The sequence below is a fragment of the Somniosus microcephalus genome, chromosome 25 (assembly GCF_052327205.1).
Source record: "Somniosus microcephalus isolate GS21.2 chromosome 25, FLI_Smic_1.0, whole genome shotgun sequence".
Lineage (NCBI taxonomy): Eukaryota > Metazoa > Chordata > Chondrichthyes > Squaliformes > Somniosidae > Somniosus > Somniosus microcephalus.
In genome coordinates, this window is record NC_141011.1 from 12283552 (window position 1) to 12304018 (window position 20467).

General features: G+C 44.3%; 1 protein-coding gene across 8 annotated transcripts in view; it reads right to left on the bottom strand.

The window, feature by feature from the left end:
• cep104 (centrosomal protein 104) overlaps positions 1-20467 on the bottom strand; it is a 326262-nt gene that overhangs the window by 133277 nt on the left and 172518 nt on the right. For 4 of the 8 annotated variants that reach the window (XM_085966835.1, XM_085966831.1, XM_085966833.1 and 1 more), the window contains 2 exons: positions 6944-7150; positions 6332-6448 (listed from right to left, as the gene is read on the bottom strand). In XM_085966835.1, the coding sequence (XP_085822961.1) occupies positions 6332-6448; positions 6944-7150 (324 nt within the window). Of the gene's footprint in view, positions 1-6308; positions 6449-6943; positions 7151-20467 lie in introns of all 8 variants that reach the window. The other 4 variants (XM_085966837.1, XM_085966838.1, XM_085966834.1 and 1 more) reach the window with 2 other exon arrangements.

Genomic DNA, 20467 nt, shown 5'->3' on the forward strand with positions numbered 1-20467 from the left:
CTCAATAACCGGCAATGTTGCCGAGTCCGAGTATCCCACGGTGGCCGAGTTAGTCAGTGGGGGTAGTTCTCCAAACTGCCACTACTTGGCTTCTTGGCGCTGTCGGAAGTCGGAACACCTCACTGCCCCTGTAACAGGAGTCTGACTCTCCCGCGCTGCCGGTAGTCTCTTCTGATCCGCCATTTTACAGGGGTACTATGTGTCTCCCACGCTGCTGGTAGCCATTGCATTGCATTACCCTCAACTGGCAGTACTGTACTTAATCAAGTATCTTCCACTATCCATTTAACACAACATTCTGTAGGTGAGTACCCAATTACTGTATACTGCATATTTCTTGATTTTGAAAAAATTTTCTTTGTTAAACATAGCCTCAGTAGATAACCCTCTCCATTATCCGGAATTTTTGATCAACCGGCAACACGCCGGTCCCGGATACCAAAGAGTTTCCTGTAGTTAAGAAGGGTAGGAGAGATAAACTAGGAAATTCTAGGCCTGATAGTGAAATGTCTGTTTTGGGGAAGTTACTAGAATCTATTATTAGGGACAGAATGACTGAGCATTGGACAAATATGAGCTGATCAGCATGGGTTTGTAAAGTCATGTCTAATGAACCTAGTTGAATTTATTGAGGACATAACTAAAGTGGTAGATAAGGGGTGTCTGGATGATATTTATATGGACTTCCAGAAGGCATTTGATAAGGTTCCATGCAACAGACTATTAACAAAAATGAGAGCGTGTGGAATTGGAGGTAACCTATTGGTATGGGTAGGGAATTGGTTAGGATGTAGGAGACAGTAGAAATAATGGATATGTACTCAAATTGGCAGGATGTGACTAGTGGTGTCCCCCAAGGATCTGTATTGGGGGTCTCTGCTTTTCACGATAGCTATAAATGACTTAGATGAAGGAATAAAGAACCATATATTCAAGTTTGCTGACGACACGAAGTTAGGTGGCACAGTAAATAGTGTAGCTGGGAGCAGAAAGCTGCAACAGGACATTGACAGATTAAGTAGTGGGCAAAACTGTGGCACGTGGAGTTTAATGTGGGGAAGTGTGAAGTTATCCACTTGGGACCCAAGAAAGATAGATCAGAGTATTTAGGGGTACATGTACAAAAGAGTGTGGCTAGGTACAAAAAATAATTAAAAAGGCTAATGGAATGTTGGCCTTTATCTCAAGAGGGCTGGAAGTCATGTTCCAGTTAATATAAAGCTCTGGTTAGACCCCTTTTAGACTGCTGCATTTAGTTCTGGGCACCACATTGCAAGGAAGGATATATTAGCCTTGGAGGGGTTGCAGCTCAGATTTACCAGAATGATACAGGGCTAAAAGGGTTAAATGATGAGGACAGGTTGCATAGACCAAGCTTGTATTCCATCGAGTGTAGAAGATTCAGGGGTAATCTACTTGGTGATTAAAGGATGCGATAGGGTAGTAAGAAACTATTCCCTCTGGTGGGAGAGTCCAGAATAAGGCGGCGCAACCTTAAAATTAGAGCTCGGCCATTCAGGGATGATGTCTGGAAGCACTTCTTCACACAAAGGGCAGTGGAAATATGGAGGAGGGGTAGCCCTGATAATGAAGGATGGGATAAAGACAGTAGAGAGAAAATATCTTAGCTCCGAAAATCAAGAAGTAGAATCAGTTTGGGTGGAGCTAAGAAATAGCAAGGGGCAGAAAATATTGGTGGGAGTTGTTTATAGGCCCCCAAACAGTAGTTGTAATGTAGGGCAGAGTATAACTCAGGAAATTAGAGGCTCATGTAACAAGGGTAATACAGTAATCATGGGGGACTTTAATCTACATATAGACTGGGCAAACCAAATTTGAAGTAATAGTGTGGAGGATGAATTCATGGAATGTATACAAGATAGTTTTCTAGATCAGTATGTTGAGGAACCAACTAGGGAACTGGCTATTTTAGCTTTAGTATTGTGCAATGAGAAAGGGTTAATTAATAACCTTGTAGTAAAGGGGACTTTAGGGAACAGTGACCATAATACAGTATAATAGATTTTTATATTCAGTTTGAAAGTGATTTAGTTAAATCAGAAACTAGGATCTTAAATCTAAATAAAAGCAAACTACGTAGGTATGAGGGGCGAGTTGGCTAAGGTAGATTGGGAAACTACATTAAAAGGTATGACGGCAGATAAGCAATGGCTCGCATTTAAAGAATTAATACATAATTTACAACAAATATACAGTCCTTTAAGGCACAGAAACAAAAAGAGAAGTTAAAGATAGTATTAGTTCAAAGGAAGAGGCTTATAATGTTGCCAAAGAGAGTAGTAAGCCTGAGGAGTGGGAGGATTTTAGAATTCAGTAAAGGAGGACCAAGAAATTGATAAAGGGAAAGTAGATTATGAGAGTAAACTAGCAAGAGACATAAAAACAGACTGTAAAAGCATCTATAGGTATATAAAAAGGAAAAGATTAGCAAAAGTAAATGTGGGTCCCTTACAGGCTGAGACAGGAGAAATTATAATGGGAAATAAGGAAATGGCAGAGAAATTAAACAAATACTTTGGGGGGAACTTTCCTAGCCTTGGGAAGGCGGGACTGCCGGAAAAATGGCAGAAACTGGGAGCGGGTACCGACCCCACTCCCAACCCGCCTCCGTGCCATCTTCCCAGGAGGCGGGTCCCCGAGTCGCACAGGGACCAGTCTCCTCGAGGCGGGAAGGGGATTAGAGCCAATTAACTGTTTGTTAACAGGTAGTTAACAGGCAGTTTTGAGGCTTTTCCCCATTTTACGCCTGCAATTGCGGGCTTCCTGATGGCTGCGAGCCTCGCCAGGGTCAGCAAGGTGAGCACTGGGTCTGCGGGGTTGAGAGGGGTCGAAATGGCAGCTGTAGAGGTGAGTGATGGGTGCAAGTGTGGACAGGTAAGTATGAGAGGTGAGTGTGAAGTGTTGGAAAAAGTTTCCTTACCTTTGCTTCTTTCTGCAGGCTTCAACCGTTGAGGGTCCGGAGGTGCCTCATCTCAATGACAGAGATGACAGAATGGCTGCTGCATTCACAGATGCAGCAGCCATCTGCTTTCTGCTGAGGAGAGGTCTTGGTGAGCCTCTGTGCAAGGGCTCACCTTAGAACAGAGATTGTCAGTGTTTGACAGCTCCTCAAAGCTGTCAAATGTTGACAATTCATCTGCCAAAAAATTTGACAGATGAAGCGCCATACGCTGACGTCACCTGTCACCGGCTTTCCCTTAATTGGCCGGTAAGGGTGGGCTTAACAATGCCAATCAAGGGAAAATAGCGTGGGTTGGTCAGACGTCGCTGGGCAGGACTGAAACCCGGATACGAGAAATCCCGCCTCCAGCACGTCTCCATTGATATAATCCAGCCCTTTGTGTCTGTTTTCACTGAAGAAGACACAAAAATCTTCCCGGAAATAGTGGAGATCCAAGGGTCTAGCAAGAATGAGGATGCATTGGTTGGCATCTTCCAAAATTCCATTGATTCTAGAACGGTTCCCACAGATTGGAAGGTAGCAAATGCAACCCCACTATTTAAGGAGAGAGAAAACGGGTAACAACAGACCAGTTAGCCTGACATCAGAAGTAGGGAAAATGCAAGAATCTATTATTAAGGATATGTTAACAGGGCACTTAGAAAATAATGATAGGCTTGCGCAGACTCAGCACGGATTTATGAAAGGGAAATCACGTTTGACGAATCTGTTAAGAGTTTTTTTGAGGTTGTAACTAGCAGAATAGATAAGAGGAAAACCAGTGGAGGTGGTGTTTTTGGATTTTCAGAAGGCATTCGATAAGGTGCCACACAAGAGGTTATTAAACAAAATTAGGGCTCATGGGATTGGGAGTAATATACTAGCATGGATTGGGGATTGGTTAATGGACGAAAAGCAGAGAGTAGGAATAAATGGGTCATTTTCGGATTGGAAGGCTGTATCTAGTGGGGCACCGCAAGGATCAGTGCTTGGGCCTCAGCTATTCACAATCTATATCAATGATTTGGATGAGGGGACCAAATGTAATATATCCAAGTCTGCTGATGATACAAAGCTAGGTGGGAATGTAAGTTGTGAGGAGGATGCAAAGAGCCTTCAAGGGGATATAGACAGGCTAAGTGAGTGAGCAAGAACATGGCAAATGGAATATAATGTGGGCAAATGTGAAGTTATAAACATTGATGGGAAAAATAGAAAAGCAGAGTATTTTTTAAATGGTGAGAGATTGGGAAATGTTGGTGTTCGGAGGGACCTGGGTGTCTTTGTACACGAATCACTGAAAGTTAACAGCAAGCAATTAAGAAAGCAAATGTTATGTTGGCCTTTATTACAAGGGGATTTGAGTACAAGAGTAAAGACGTCTTACTGCAATTATATAGGGCCCTGCTGAGACCACACCTGGAGTACTGTGTACAGTTTTGGTCTTCTTACCTAAGAAAAGATATACTTACCATAGAGGGAGTGCAACGAATGTTCACCAGACTGATTCCTGGGATGGGTGGATTGTCCTATGAGGAGAGATTGAGTAGACTAGGCCTATATTCTCTAGAGTTTAGAAGAATGAGAGGTGATCTCATTGAAACATACAAAATTCTTACAGGGCTCGACAGGGTAGATGAAGGGAGGATGTTTCCCCTGGCTGGGGAGTCTAGAACCTGGGGTCACAGTCTCAGAATAAGGGGTCGGCCATTTAGGACTGAGATGAGGAGAAATTTCTTCACTCAGAGGGTGGTGAATCTTTGGAATTCTCTACCCCAGAGGGCTCTGGAGGCTCAGTCGTTGAGTATATTCAAGACAGAGATCGGCCATGATCCTATTGAATGGCGGAGCAGGCCCGAGGGGCCGTATGGCCTACTCCTGCTCCTACTTCTTATGATAGATTTTTGGATATTAAGGGAATCAAGGGATATGGAGATAATGCAGTAAAGTGGAGTTGAGGTAGAAGATCAGCCATGATCTTATTGAATGGCAGAGCAGGCTCGAGGGGTCAAATGGCCTACTCCTGCTCCTATTTCCTATGTTTCTTATGGAACACTCTTTCCCCCAAAAAGCTAGGCTAGGTCACTTGAAAAGTTCAAAATGGAGATGGATAGGTTTTTGTTAGGCAATGGTATTAAGGATTACGGAACCAAGTCGGGTAAATAGAGTTAAGATTCAGATCAGCCATGATCAATCTGAATGGCTGAACAGGCTTGACGGGCTGAATGGCCTACTGTTGTCCCTATGATGGGCAGAGGCCTTATAATAGGTTACTGAACTGTACAGTATCTGAAGCATGTGACAGTGAAGATTTTTCTCTACTTCTCCCCTTCCAGATGTTACCTCTGGGTACAAATATTGTTTAGACCAGTAATACTGTTGCATTGGGCACTGGTGGCACCTCATCAGGTGTCTGGAATCATAGCACAGAATTACAGCATAGAAGGAGGCCATTCAGCCCATTGTGTCTGCGCCGGCTCAGCTATCCAAATAGTCCCATTCACCCGCTTATTCCCCATAGCCCTGCAAATGTGGGTACTAATTAAAAAAAAACACTATGTCCCGCCCCGGAAGGAGCCGCGAGCGCCAGCCCGATATTCAGTTTCAGCGCCCCAAACGGAAGCAGGGCGCTGCTCGAGGCGCCCCGCATCCCTCTTGGGACGCTGCCACTGAATATCGCAGCGCAGCGTGCCGCAGCGCCACACGCTGCGGCACGGCGCGCTGTGGTACTGCAGGCCTTCCTCCCCTTCTTAAAGGGGAGGGGCCTGCACCAGCGCGATCAGAGATCGCGAGTGCCGGCAAAAGAGCCCGGCACCGAGGAGAAGTGCCGGGCTCTTGGGACACAGCCGGCACTGCCCGGGGGGGGGGGGGGGGGCTCAGGAGGCCGGGGACGGCAGCGCGAGGAGGTGCTGGCAGGCGGCCAGCAAAAAAAAAATGGCCACCCCGCACCTCCCCTTTAATTAGCACCACTACCACCGCAGGTAGCCCCCCCCCCCCCCCCCCCGAACTGGTCGCAAATTGCAACCGGCATTACAGCGGGGGGCACGACCAAATATTGCGATCGGGGCGGTAGCGGGGCGCTGCGCACACCGATGACGTCATCGGTGGCGGCGCAGCGCTACAGGCTAACGCCGGCATTAGCGCCCCGCTAAATTTCGTGGGAGGCGTGGCCAGTGGCGCTAAAACCACTAAGTGCCCTCTTTGGGCGCTAACTGGTGGCGCAGCCCACCGAATTTCTAGGCCTATATATATATTTTGTTTGGAGATTGTTGCAGTTGCATTTGTACACCATCAAGGGGCTGCTTACAATACTTTTCTTTCTCTACTGTACTGTTGTATATTGCACCTTGTTAAGTCAGGTTTATACACCTTTTCAGCCTGGACCTCTGCCTGTATTTCTCTCAATGCCGCCAGCTGTTCCTGAAGGGCCCGTATTTCCTCCTTCTTCCGCCTCTCTGCCTCTTCTGCAGCTGCCTTTTTGTGTGCCTGGTAGAAACATCCAACCGAATAAATAATTTTAAAAAACGATGCTTATCTCTTTGCTGCGTGTTAAATTTCTCACATGGCTTTGTAACAATCTCATTATTTTTTTCCTTTAATGCAACATTACTTTTGCTCCATTCACCAAAAGTGGGACATTTAAATGTAATTTTTTACTCCATTTGTACTATTTTCAACTTGCTTTCAATAAATTGTGACCATTTCCTTTATGAATGTCATAGTGCATTTTTTCTGCTACATTAAATAAAACATTTCATTCAAGCCTTTGCAAGAGTTTTCCTTTTTCGTAACTGAATAACCAAAAAAATGTGCACAACCACAAGAGACCAGGTTTGTTATGAGAAGCTATCTATAAAAGTTAACTTCCTTGAAAGCTAGATGTTTCCTGTGTGTTGTATACCATTTATGTGAATAGTATGGGGAGAAGATAAAATAAAACATCAGTGCAAGGAAGTACTGCGCCACCACTGTAGAACTTACACGCTGCTCAGCTTCTGTTGGCCTCCCATCTATTTTTGAAAACCCATCAAAGAGCGATTTGTATAGCACATTCCTGCGTGTATTTGCATCATCGGGTGGAAGGTGGTGCAAAATGGCACTCCTGTGTTGTCGATACATGTCAAGGACAATCCGTACAGCTGTGTCTCGGACCTCCGATGCAGTATGTTCCAAAGCTTCTGCTGCAAACTTACAGAAAAATTAAAAAAGATTATCTAAGTAATGATATATACATAGACACACACAAAATACAACACCAGTCCCACAGTAAGTGCTTTAAAAAACTCTCTTTCCTTCATCTCTTTTAGATCAGCTAACACTCCAATGAACTGGACAGGCTGGTGAACTAAAGCTCCCCACAGGGAGCTCTTATACATATCTTGTCACTTACAGGTTGATTTTTTCCCTAATAACTTGCTAACAGGGAATTGGGCATGAGCGATAGAGTACTAAAATGATTCAAATTGATTCTCCTCCTCTCCCTGAAGGAACAGCCTGGCCTTGAGTCAGTGCCAAATCGGGGACAGCATGGTGCAGAGGAGGAACAAATGCAAATAACTTGCCTACACCCTTAGCTATATAGTCCACAATCAAACTATATCACCTCCAAAATTTCTCATATATTCTATCAAAGGATTGACAAAAATCACCAGGACAGAATCATTCAAAATATGGCAACAATTAATAAAAATATGAAGTCTTTTGCGATAAGAGAACTGTAACACCCACAATCAGCCCACCCATGTTGTTCTGTTGTGGTTGATGGTGCTTTATATACAATGAGAAGCAACTCCGAAAGGACATCAGCTGGTCCTCCAGTTGTGCTCTGCCGCCAAACTTAAAGACTAGCAAAGTTGTGCTGATGCCTGCATCTGACATTTTGCCACGGACAGACAGAAAGGATCACTTATGCCCATGGCACAAATAGAAGCCTATTACAGCAACAAAACCTCTCTCATATGTATGATTTTGTAACCAGTTTATTCAGAGCAGAAGGTACAGCATAAACATTGGCTTTTTAAGATCTGAATTTGTATATTCAAGCATGAAGCAGAAAGAAAGAGCTGACAGGCACTTCTTTACTGTGTGGCACATTATATATAAATATATGGGCCAATAAAGCTGTCTAAGAGCCTGTGCAGCAACTGTGCACAAGGCTCATCAAGGCACTTTTGAAGAGGTGCGATTTAGAGGCACTTATGCTTGTTGTTGCTTTCAATGCTGTAAACAAGTTGAGATCTGGAGAGTGAACAGCTGTTTCTGGACAAAATAAAAGGATGGCTTAAGACATTATAACCAGCAACTTTGAAATTGACATTAATGTAAATGGTTAATGGTTTTTGGCAAGAGACTACGGCCTAGAAATTCAGTGGGCTGCGCCACCAGTTAGCGCCTAAAGAGGGCACTCAGTGGCTTTAGCGCCACTGGCCACGCCTCCTGCGATATTTAGCTGGGGCGTTAATGGCGGTGTTAGCCTGTTGCGCTGCGCTGCCACCGATGGCGTCATCGGTGTGCGCAGTGCCCTGCTACCGCCCCGATCTCGATATTCGGTCGCGCCCGCCTCTGTAGCGCCATTCGCAACTTGCGCCCGGTTCAGGGGGCCTACCTGTGGTGGCAGTGGCGCAAATTAAGGTGGAGGTGCGGGGCGGCCGTTTTTTTCGGCGGCCGCCTGCCAGCACCTCCGTCCCCGGCCTCCTGATCTCCCCCCGCGGCAGTGCCGGCTGTTTTCCGAGAGCCCGGCACTTCTCCTCGGTGCCGGGCTCTTTTGCCGGCACTTGCGATCTCCGATCGCGCTGGTGCAGGCCCCGCCCCCTTAAGAATGGGAGGAAGGCCTGCAGTACCGCAGCGCGCCGTGCCGCAGCGTGTGGCGCTGCGGCACCTTGCGCTGCGATATTCAGTTTCAGCGCCCTAAGAGGGACGCGGAGCGCCTCGAGCCTCGCCCTGTGTCCCTCTTGGGGCGTTCAAGCTGAATTTCCAGCGGTCGCAACTGCTCCGGTCGCTGCGCTAATTCCGACGCCCAGGCGAGCTTGCCGCCCCGTTTGCGGCTCCACCGAATTTCTCCCCCTACCTGTTTTAAACGTTGATGTTTTAAGCAGTGGGGACTGTATTATTTACAACTGAAAGGAAAAAAATCCTTGCGTAGCTGAGATAGGAAAAGAGAGAAAAATATCAAAATGGAGACAGAGCTGTGCCAGATCTGGCCATCCCTCTGCAATATACCTGGTGTTAAGGAATTGCTATGTCAGTTCCAAAAGTTACATCTTCTTCACACATTATAAAATCAGGATTAAGCTCGATCTCCTTTTCACAAATTCCCAAATCTTATAAATACAGTGGAAATGACAAGGAAGCATGTGGATACCTCCCTATCTGGGAAATTATTATTTTTTCTCAGCCAGCTGCCTGGACATGTGCAGAAACCCACCACGTTTCAAAAGTCACCAAACCAAGCGGCTGAAATTTTTCTCTATGGTGTGCAGTATAGTGTCTCCACATAGAGACACATCCCAGTCCAGAGAGCTTAGATGCAGGTTAGCTGTAGCAAATCTTAAGGACCCCCCAAATATATACTTGTACTGCTACAGGTTAACTGCCTAATACTGTGCAGCTTGCATGTTTATTTGGAGTACAGATGGAAGAATTGCAGCCTCAGTGATAGGTTCCATTAATCAGGTCAATAATCAACATGCCCTGGCGGCCGTGACGGTCCGGTGCTGAGAGCGCTCTCCCTGCTTCGGGCGGCCAGCTCTCGCCGCTCGCTCCCGCAACCGGAGCGAGGTGCTCGGCGAGTCGGGCGGTGGAGCGCAGCGCAGCGAGCAGCAGACACGTTGACACACTGCAGCACGTCGGCCGGCAGCTCCATGGCGGGTAACTCGCAGTCCGGCTGGGAGGAGGGGAGCCAGGCATGGCGGCCAGAGCGGGAGAAGCAGGCCACCACACGTGGAGCCGGCAACAGCGAGGAGGAGGCCGCGGTGAAGAGGAGGACGGAGCGGCTGAGGGACATCGTGCTCCCACTGCCACGGGAAGCCATTGTATTGACTCTGAACGCGGCGCTGGATGTATAGCTGACACGTCCCTACGGGGAATAAGCATTCCATTGTACTTGTACTTGTACTGGTTACATATGGCAAATAAAGCTGAACTGAACTGAACTGATCAATCAAGAGTGCCCTGAAGCACTGCTGACATGCCAGGTTGAAGTATCAAATTATAGAGTCTGCCACAGAGGCTTGACTTGATTCCAAACTTCCATCATTCATCACCCATATCATCGTGGACTCACCCTGATCCTGAAGAGATCACCCTTCGCAACCCCGGGTTGGTTATTAGACAATGGACAAGCAGAGGTTTGAGCTCTCACTGGGTGGACGGCAGATATCAGGAAATCCTCAGGAGCAGCACAACACAGTATAAAATCTGTCAAATCATAGCCACCATCCTCCTGATCACACTATGGATACACACTCTACCCCTGCTGAATAATGCTTCTACCCGAGGTATGGAGCTTCAGCAGCATCTGCGTACCTTGCCGCACCCAATCATGGTAGCCACGAAGCCCTGTATACACAAGCAGCTGTCACTCCATGCCACAGTTTTCTAGTCAGCAAAAGAGACATTTGCCTTCAGCGTCGTGGAAGGACCAAACAAAACAGCTTGCAATGTGTTAGCCACTTTGATGTTCGAAACATCCAAGTCCAATGCTGCATACCAGCCTTGTTCATCGCCAACTGTTTAATCCAAGTCTTTTGTGAGGAGCTTTAGCAAACAGGACAGTACAGGCTAGAGCCCCCTTCTTTGCAGCTAATTTCCCTTTTCGCCACAAATCTACTTCAAGGATTAGTCCAGCAAATTGTTTTAAAAGGGAATTAGATGGTGGCTTGACCATATGATGAGCAAGGAGAGAGTGGGATTGAACTAGACAGTTCACATGGAGAAAAATAGGCTTGATGGGACGAATGACCTATTTCATTGCTGTAACATTCTATGATCTTGGATCTCGCACATGGGTCAAAAGTAATTGATCCATTCCATGCTTAGGAGTTTGAAACAATGAGAAACATTTTGGTCTTTTAGACGAAGCTTAACTTACATTGAGACTTTGCATGCGTTGAAGATAGGAAAGACTAAAGTGCCCTTTGCCCCTTCTCCTGTGACAGTGTCCAGGACTCTCAAGTCAACAATGGAGACAAATTAATTCGATTCCTTCCAATCCAGATCGTCAACATCCCTTCTGGATTTGTGAAAAGCCAGAATACCACAGTTGGCTTCCGCCGCACCTGACCGCACCCCACGTAACGTCAGGAGGCGGGGGCTGCAGGGGAGTCAACATGGCAACAGGCCTTAGAGACAGAAGGCGAAGATACAGAGACTGGCGGCTGAGCTGGACACAAGGTGGCCGGGAGTCGTGGCCTTCTACCGACGGCAGCGCAACCCCATAACCGGTGGAGAGCGGTGAGTGCAGCAGCGGGGAGGGCCCAGATCTGTCACACGCAGCTCAGGCCCAACCCCCAGTGATCGGATGACTGGTGGATGAAACCTGTTAACCAGTTATTAACTACCACCTAACTAATTAATGCAAAACTAATGTGCTTACTAATTAGCATTTTAATCATCGCAATTGTATTTATTTACCACATTATTTATACTAACTGATAATTAGTAAATTAGTTAACAGATATATTCACTAACGTAACACCTGCTCGTTAGGCAATTGGTAAGCAATTGGTGAGCAATGTAATTGTGCTCATTACTATAATAACTACACAGCTATTAATAACAGCCCGCTGAATTATTTATTTAACATTAATTTTTACTAGTGTTTAACTAATTTACTAGTCACAGACTATTTATTTACTACCTTAGCACACGCCAAGCTCATCAAACAATTGGTGAGCAATTTAAATTGTGCTCATTAATTTATTAATTGCACTATTGTTCCCTAAATACTGATATATTTACTAATGTGACAGAAATTCTCTGCTCATGTTCAATCAGTTGAATGATTATTACTTGAATGATTTCACGTTTAACAGTACACCCATATAATAATCACTTATTTTTTTTGCAACTTAATCACTAATTGGCTGAGGATGAATTTTACAAGAGGAAAAAAAATCTCTACTAGGATTTTGTAAAGTGATAGTGCAAACAGTAAATTAAACATATTCTGGAATATGCTCAGGATCGAGCACATTCAGGGATCACTGTTGTTCATGGGCTGTAGTCTAATCCAAACTTTCATCTTGATTACACATCTTGTGTGAAAGGCCAGTTAATGTTGACATCTTTCGTGCTTGTGAATGACAAGTTTTAGCATCAGCTGCTTATAGTCAAGTTTTGACAGAACATAAGAAATAGGAGCAGGAGTAGGCCAATTGGCCCCTCGAGTCTGCTCCGCCATTCAATAAGATCATGGCTGATCTGATCCCAACCGCCAATCTACTATCACAGAACCATCTCCTGAAACTAACAGAATTAGACACACGAAATAGGAGCAGGATCAGGCTACACGGCCCCTGGGCCCGCTCCGCTACCCACAGGGCCATGACCAATCCGAACCTGGACTCATGTCCAAATTCCTGCCCGCTCCCCGTAACCCTTAATTCCCTTTACTTCTAGGAAACTGTCTATTTCTGTTTTAAATTTATGTAATGATGTAGCTTCTACAGCTTTTTGGGGCAGCATATTCCATGGACCTACCACCCCCTGAGTGAAGTAGTTCCTCCTCATCTCAGTTTTGAAACAGCAGCCCCTTATTCTAAGACTATGCCCCCTAGTTCTAGTTTCACCCATCATCGGGAACATCCTCCCCGCATCCACCCGATCCAACCCCTTCACAATCTTATATGTTTCAATAAGATCGCCTCTCATTCTTCTGAACTCCAATGAGTAGAGTCCCAATCTACTCAACCTCTCCTCATATGTCCATCCCCTCATCCCCAGGATTAACCGAGTGAACCTTCTTTGTACTGACTCGAGAGCAAGTATGTCTTTTCTTAAGTATGGACACCAGAACTGTATGCAGTATTCCAGGTGCGGTCTCACCAATACCTTGTACAACTGAAGCAATACCTCCCTATTTTTATATTCTATCCCCCTAGCAATGAAAGCCAACATTCCATTGGCCTTCTTAATCACTTGCTGCACCTGCATACTAACCTTTTGAATTTCGTGCACCAGGACCCCCAGATCCCTTTGTACTTCAGTACTTTCCAGTTTCTTGCCATTAAGATAATAGCTTGCTCGACGATTTTTCCTGCCAAAGTGCATAACCTCACACTTTCCAGTATTGTATTCCATCTGCCAAATCTCTGCCCACTTACTTAGCCTGTCTATGTCCCCTTGCAGGTTTTTTATGTCCTCCTCACTCACTACTTTCCCTCCCATCTTAGTATCATCTGCAAACTTTGATATGTTACACTCGGTCCCCTCCTCCAAATCGTTAATATAGATTGTAGAGTTGGGGACCCAGCACTGACCCCTGCGGAACACCACTAGTTACTGATTGCCAGTCTGAAAATGAACCATTTATCCCAACTCTCTGCCTTCTGTTAGATAGCCAATCCTCTATCCATGCCAGAATATTACCCCCAATCCTGTGATTTTTTATCTTAAGCAATAATCTTTTGTGTGGCACCTTGTCAAATGCCTTTTGGAAGTCTAAATACACTACGCCCACTGGTTCCCCTTTATCCACCCTATATGTTACTTCCTCAAAGAACTCCAGCAAATTTGTCAAACATGACTTCCCCTTCATAAAACCATGCTGACTTTGTCCTATTAAATTATGATTATCCAAATGTCCTGTTACTGTCTCCTTAATAATGGACTCCAAAATTTTACCTACCACAGATGTTAGGCTAACCGGTCTATAGTTTCCAGCCTTCTGTCTACTGCCCTTTTTAAATAAGGGTGTTACATTAGCAGTTTTCCAGTCTGCCGGGACCTTTGCTGAGTCCAGGGAGTTTTGGAAAATTATTACTAATGCATCCACAATCCCTACCGCCACTTCCCTCAAGACCCTAGGATGTAAGCCATCAGGTCCAGGTGATTTATCCGCCTTGAGTCCCATTATTTTACCGAGTACCAATTCTTTAGTGATTTTGATCGTGTTTATCTCCTCCCCCCCTATAGCCCCCTGTTTGTCCAGTGTTGGGATATTCTTAGTGTCCTCTACTGTAAAGACTGATACAAAATATTCATTCAGTGTTTTTGCCATCTCCATATTTCCCACCATTAATTTCCCGGTCTCATCCTCTAAGGGACCAACATTTACTTTAGCCACCCTTTTTCTTTTTATATAACTATAAAAACTCTTACTATCTGTTTTTATATTTTTTGCTAATTTACTTTCATAATCTATCTTCCCTTTCTTAATCAATCTTTTTGTTATTTTTTGCTGTCTTTTAAAGTTTTCCCAATCCTCTATCCTCCCACTAGATTTGGCTACCTTATATGCCCTTGTTTTTAGTCGAATACTATATTTAATTTCTTTACTTAGCCACGGATGGCTGTCTTTTCTTTTACACCCTTTTCTTCTCAGTGGAATATATATTTTTTGGAAGTTGTAAAATAACTCCTTAAATGTACACCACTGATCATGTATCGTCTTACCCTTTAATCTATTTTCCCAATCCACTCTACTCAATTCCACTCTCATACCTTCATAGTCTCCTTTATTCAAGCTTAGCACGCTTCTTTGAGATCCAACCATCTCACCCTCTAATTGAATATGGAATTCAACCATGTTATGGTCACTCATTCCAAGGGGATCCTTTACTAGGACATTTTTAATTAATCCTGTCTCGTTACACAGGACCAGATCTACGGTTGCTTGCCCCCTGGTCGGTTCAGTTACATACTGCTCAAGAAACCCATCCCTAATACACTCAATGAACTCATCCTCAAGGCAGCCCTGCCCAATTTGATTTGTCCAATTAATATGATAGTTAAAATCCCCCATAATTATAGATGTTCCCTTATTACAAGCCTCAACTATTTCCTGATTGATACTCCGTCCAACAGAGTTGCAACTGTTCGGAGGCCTATAGACTACGCCCACTAGTGTTTTTTTCCCCTTATTATTCCTTACCTCCACCCAAACTGTTTCATTATCCTGATCTTTTGACCCAATATCATTTCTCTGTATTACAGTGATTCCTTCCTTTATTAACATAGCCACCCCACCTCCCCTTCCTTCCTGCCTGTCCTTCCTGATCGTTAAATAACCTGGTATGTTTAATTCCCAGGCATTGTCACCCTGCAGCCATGTTTCTGTAATGGCCACAAGATCATACCCATATGTAGTTATTTGTGCCATTAACTCGTCTATTTTGTTACGAATGCTACGTGCATTCAGATAGAGAACTTTCAAATATGTTTTGTGACACTTAGTTCCTGCTTTTGCCCTTTTTATTACTTTACCTTTTACTCCATACCTTCTGCCCCTTCCTGACACGCTCTGGTTTTTAATTTCCCCACTGCTACCTAAGTCTATGATCTTCTCTGTTGTCATTTTTATTATTTGCTCTCTAGGAACCTCCCCCCCACTAGTTAGTTTAAAGCCCTCTCTACAGCCCTAGTTATATGATCCGCCAGGACTCTAGTCCCAGCACTGGCCAAGTGAAGCCCGTCCCAACGGAACAGCTCCCTCCTGCCCCAGTACTGGTGCCAGTGTCCCAGGAAGCAAAACCCATTTCTCCCACACCAGTCTTTGAGCCACGCATTTAACTCTCTAATTTTATTTGTCCTAGCCAAATTCGCTCGTGGCTCAGGTAATAATCCAGAGATTATTACCCTTGAGGTTCTGTTTTTTAATTTGACCCCTAGCTGCTCATACTCCTTTAACAGAACCGGCTTCCTAGTCCTATCTACGTCGTTTGTACCAACATGGACCACGACGACTGGATCCACCCCCTCCCACTGCAAGTTTCTTTCCAGACCAGAGGAGATGTCCTTAACCCTGGCACCGGGTAGGCAACACAGCCTACTGGACTCTCGCTCTTGGCTGCAGAGAACTCTATCTATCCCCCGAATAATACTATCCCCTGCCACTACAACATTTCTATTTACTCCCACCTCTTGAATGGCCCCCCGTTCCACGGTGCTGTGGCCAGGTTGCTCATCTTCCCTGCAGTCCCTGCTCCCGTCCCCACAGGGAGTAAGAACCTCGAACCTGTTGGTCAAGAGCAAGGGCTGCGGCTCCTCCAACACTACCTCCTGGATCCCCGTACCTGCCTCGCTCATAGTCACACCGTCCTGTCCCTGACCATGGGCTACATCTGAATTAATTAACTTCATAGGTGTGACCACCTCCTGATACACAGAGTCCAGGTACTTCTCCCCCTCCCTGATGTGTCGCAGTGTCTGAAGCTCAGACTCCAGCTCATCAACACGGAGCTGGAGATCCTGTAGCAGCAGACACTTGTCACAGATGTAATCACCGTGAGCCTCAATGGGGTCCACCGGCTCCCACATCTCGCAACAGTAACACATCACCTGCTCCATTCTATGTAATTAATTAAATTTTTTTATTGTTAGTTATGGACACCCTCTGCCCGATTATAGATGCCAATATCCCCTTTAATTAATTGGATTTAAGCAAGCGGGGTCAATACTTTTTGCTTGCATAGAGTGTACAGCACAGAAACAGGCCATTCAGCCCAACTGTTCTATGCCGGTGTTTATAAGAACACAAGAAATAGAAGCAGCAGTAGGGCATAGGGCCCCTTGAGTCTGCTCCGCCATTCAATGAGGTTATGGCTGATCTTGTCGAGTAACCAGTTTTAATTATGGCATAATATCATTGGCCAAGATAAGTTGTGTGTTAACCAGTATCATGTTCATTAGCATGTTAATAAGTGTTGTTACTTTTAAGTGTGGAAACAACATCAAGGGTTCTTTATACAATAAATGAACTAACATTTTAATGGTAGCTGTTGTCAACACAATTCATTTTATGTCTGCGGCCCTCAACAGCTCACCAAAACTTGTTAACTGGTCCTTCAGCCCAAATAACTGCCTGCCCCAGTTTAGACCGAAGTTCAAGATGATGAGTACAGGTCACGAGATCCGAAGGTGAGTTTGCCAACAACAGATCATGCGTGTAAAGAACTGCTGCAATTTTTCAGATATGTCTGGAACAGACAACCCAAGGCCAACCCCACCAACAGCCCCCTGCCAAATTCCTATCTACCTTGTCGGCAGTGGCCTGAACCACCCCCCGCACCCCCATCAATTTTGACCCACCCACCAGCAGTGATAGAATTCCTGCTGGCTTCGGGCAACAGTCATGAGTCGGGCATCCAAATGAGGCCCAGGAGTTAAAATCTATCTGGCTCCATGCTTCGGGGGTTGGACAGTTCGCCAAGCCTTTCACCTCAGATTCCCACCTCGAGTTAAAATTGCACCTTTAGATTCTCCCAATTTATGATGTGTTGAAAAATGAGGAGAAAAAAAACCCAACACAATAAGGTAGCATTCTTTGGTTTATTCAGACAGTTCTGGTTACAAGGTTTTATCATCCAAAATAGGCTCTGTTACAGGCCAACATCTTAGACATGAGAAGACAGCTAATATCCTTTCACAAATCTATACAGCCTTATTTCTATATAGTATACGCCAAATATCCAGTATTTTAACACTTACTCCATTCTGAAGCATTGAGACACAAATCTCTCATGATCAAATCTTACCTGGATTGAGAGGCCAGCTAAGTAATGTGTCTAAGGGCATTGTCAATGCCACTCTATTGGCCCTTCACACTCCTGTTGCCTCCAAACATCAGCTTCCTGGAATTGGGTTTTCATCCACTTCCTCTAACTGAAACTGGTGGTGGTGACAAGACACAAAGCATAGGCTGGGTTGGCATCTTGCGGTCTGGCTGTGGGTAGCTGGCCGTCCGGTCAGCTTGCCCATGCAAGTCAGCAATGCATCATAATTTTGGCCTGTAAAGAACTCATCTGATATCAAGGAAGGTCTGCGACTAGACTAGCAAAGTCAGGGGCTAAGCAATCTTGTGCACAAACAGTTCTCTATTCTTGCTGAATCTGTCCCACAAAGAAATGGGAATGGAAGCGACTCAGTGAAATAAAGGGAGTATACAACGGACTACTGGGAGGTGTGCCAGAGAACTCTGGGTGTCTCACCATTCAGCTTTTCTTCATTTTTGATTTCAACTGCTCATGATCAAGGGCTTGGCATATGGGGAAAACCATAAGTACAGACATTTCATCACTTCATTATGCAGAATACCACAGGGACAACTAAGCAATTTTTATCTGGCTTTTCTTACTATGAGGCTAATTATAAACCTAGAAATAAAATCTGTACAAAGAATTTCTTCATATCAGAAGAATTATTTTAATCACCCATTTTTTTCTTGAAGCTAATCTCAGAAGGAGTTTGTGTTTTTTTTAAACTGAAAAGTTTGCAGGCTTGTAACATGACACCTAACAAATCAGCAAAAACTATATTGCAGTATTTTACTGAGAGAAACTACATTCTGAGAAGTATAATCCCAGCAGTACTGCTTTTCTCATGTATATAATTAACTCTGAATGCTCAACCACGTCCTACAAGAATGGAGAAGCAGTATGAACAGCAACACACAGCACAAAAGAGAAAGTGCATTTCTAATTAGCACTTTTGGATACAATAAGCTGCACTTCCTTCTGTGTTTTTGCTCCCTCAAAGGCCATGCCCTTCATCTCCCCCAAGCAACTGAAATTTAAAAACTTACCAATTAGGAGGCAGATCAGAGTGGCAGAATGCAGTACAATACAACTGAGAATCCAGCATCATAGAGCATGACAAATTTATGCTACCACTGTCACATTACACTTTGAACAAAATTGAAGTTGCATGTCAAATCCACTGTTGATATTCATTGAAAATATTTTTACTGCTCTCGGATTTTCCTTTACTTCTATCATTTTCACAACTGTATATCTTGTGAGGAGTGGAGAAGAATTAGTTTATGGACCAGGGAAAATTGAATGAATATAATTTCTGCGACAGTGCACTGGAAGAGGAGATAAGTAAGAATGTGCTTCTAAAAGTTGGCCTTATCGAACAGTTATTATGTTATACAGTATAAAGCTCAGTTCCCTCGTTCGCAAACAATATTGCAGGATCGCGACATTCTATCACAAATGTCCTAACTTGACGTGAGTTTCCAATCAAATGTATACAACTGTATCTCTTCTGCTTTCAGCTATTAACACAGGTGCACTGTGTTATGCAGTTTTCTACAACATGCTCATTTGTAAAATAAATTAGATTTGCGTCACATTTTTTTCACGTGTAACTTCTTTATTTTCAGAAAGGCTCAAGAGATTAGACCCAAAGCTTTTGTAAATATAGAAAAGTGGCAACTTACCATGTACAGGTAACAACAAACTTCAAAGTAAGAGAATCTACACCTGCTAAGTTTCATGATGGTTACTTTATTGTGAAAGCCAAGAATCTGTTTGTGCATTAAGAGAATATCTACTGTGGCTTTCCTATTGGCTCATCCAATTTACCCAGTAAGTCGCTGAGCCACAGAGACCAGGTCAGTCTGTGCTTTTGACTGATTTCAGCTGTGGGGGTGGTGGTCTATTATTGGCCTTGGAACCCCGACATTAGCGAGAGGAAAAGATTTGCCCAGGGTTCCTGCTCTTGATTGATGTCCAACAATCCCTGCTAATAGTACGCATGAAACTTAGCAGGTGTAGATTCTCTTACTTTGACGTTTGTTGTTACATGGTAAGTTGCCACTTTTCTGTATTTACAAAAGCTTTGGGTCTAATCTCTTGAGCCTTTCCGAAAATAAAGAAGTTACACGTGAAAAAATGTGATGCAAATCTAATTTATTTTACAAATGAGCATCAGGAGAGGGCAGGATCAGTCTCTGCTGCGATGCCCTATGCACTCAAATATCCTGCTGATATTCTCTGTCCAAGCTCATACATTAATAATGGCTGCTTGGGTGAGGTACCAGAGGGCGCCTGACCCCAAACAACATCTCAACACACACAAGTCAGCACCTTTAGGAGAAGGGAGGATGACAGGAAGTTGGTGAGAAAAATAGGGGGGAAAAGACGTAATTTCAATAATTCTCCTACTGATATATTCCACCCCCCTCCGCTCCACAAATTTAATTGTTTACAATGGCCTGACCTGAAAAATTGTGAACCTTTCAAGAAAATTTTACAACCAGAGTTAAGGGCATGGACAGAGTAGCTGGGAAAGTGCCCACACTGACATCTTTTTTCTTTTTGGAAGTTGAATTAGAAGTTTTAAAGCCATCATGTTCTCTCTGGCTACTCACTTGTTATAACCTAGCCTGATTTGAGGACCAACAGGTTCATATATAAAAAAATAAACCATATAGACTAGTAAAGTCCTAGGTTCAATGGCTGAATTAGTTAATCGAAGCTGTAGTAATAATGAAGGGGCGACAATAGTTTAGAGAGAAGCAAACAAAAACAGCTCCTGATCAAATGATTCCTGTTGGAATGTTTG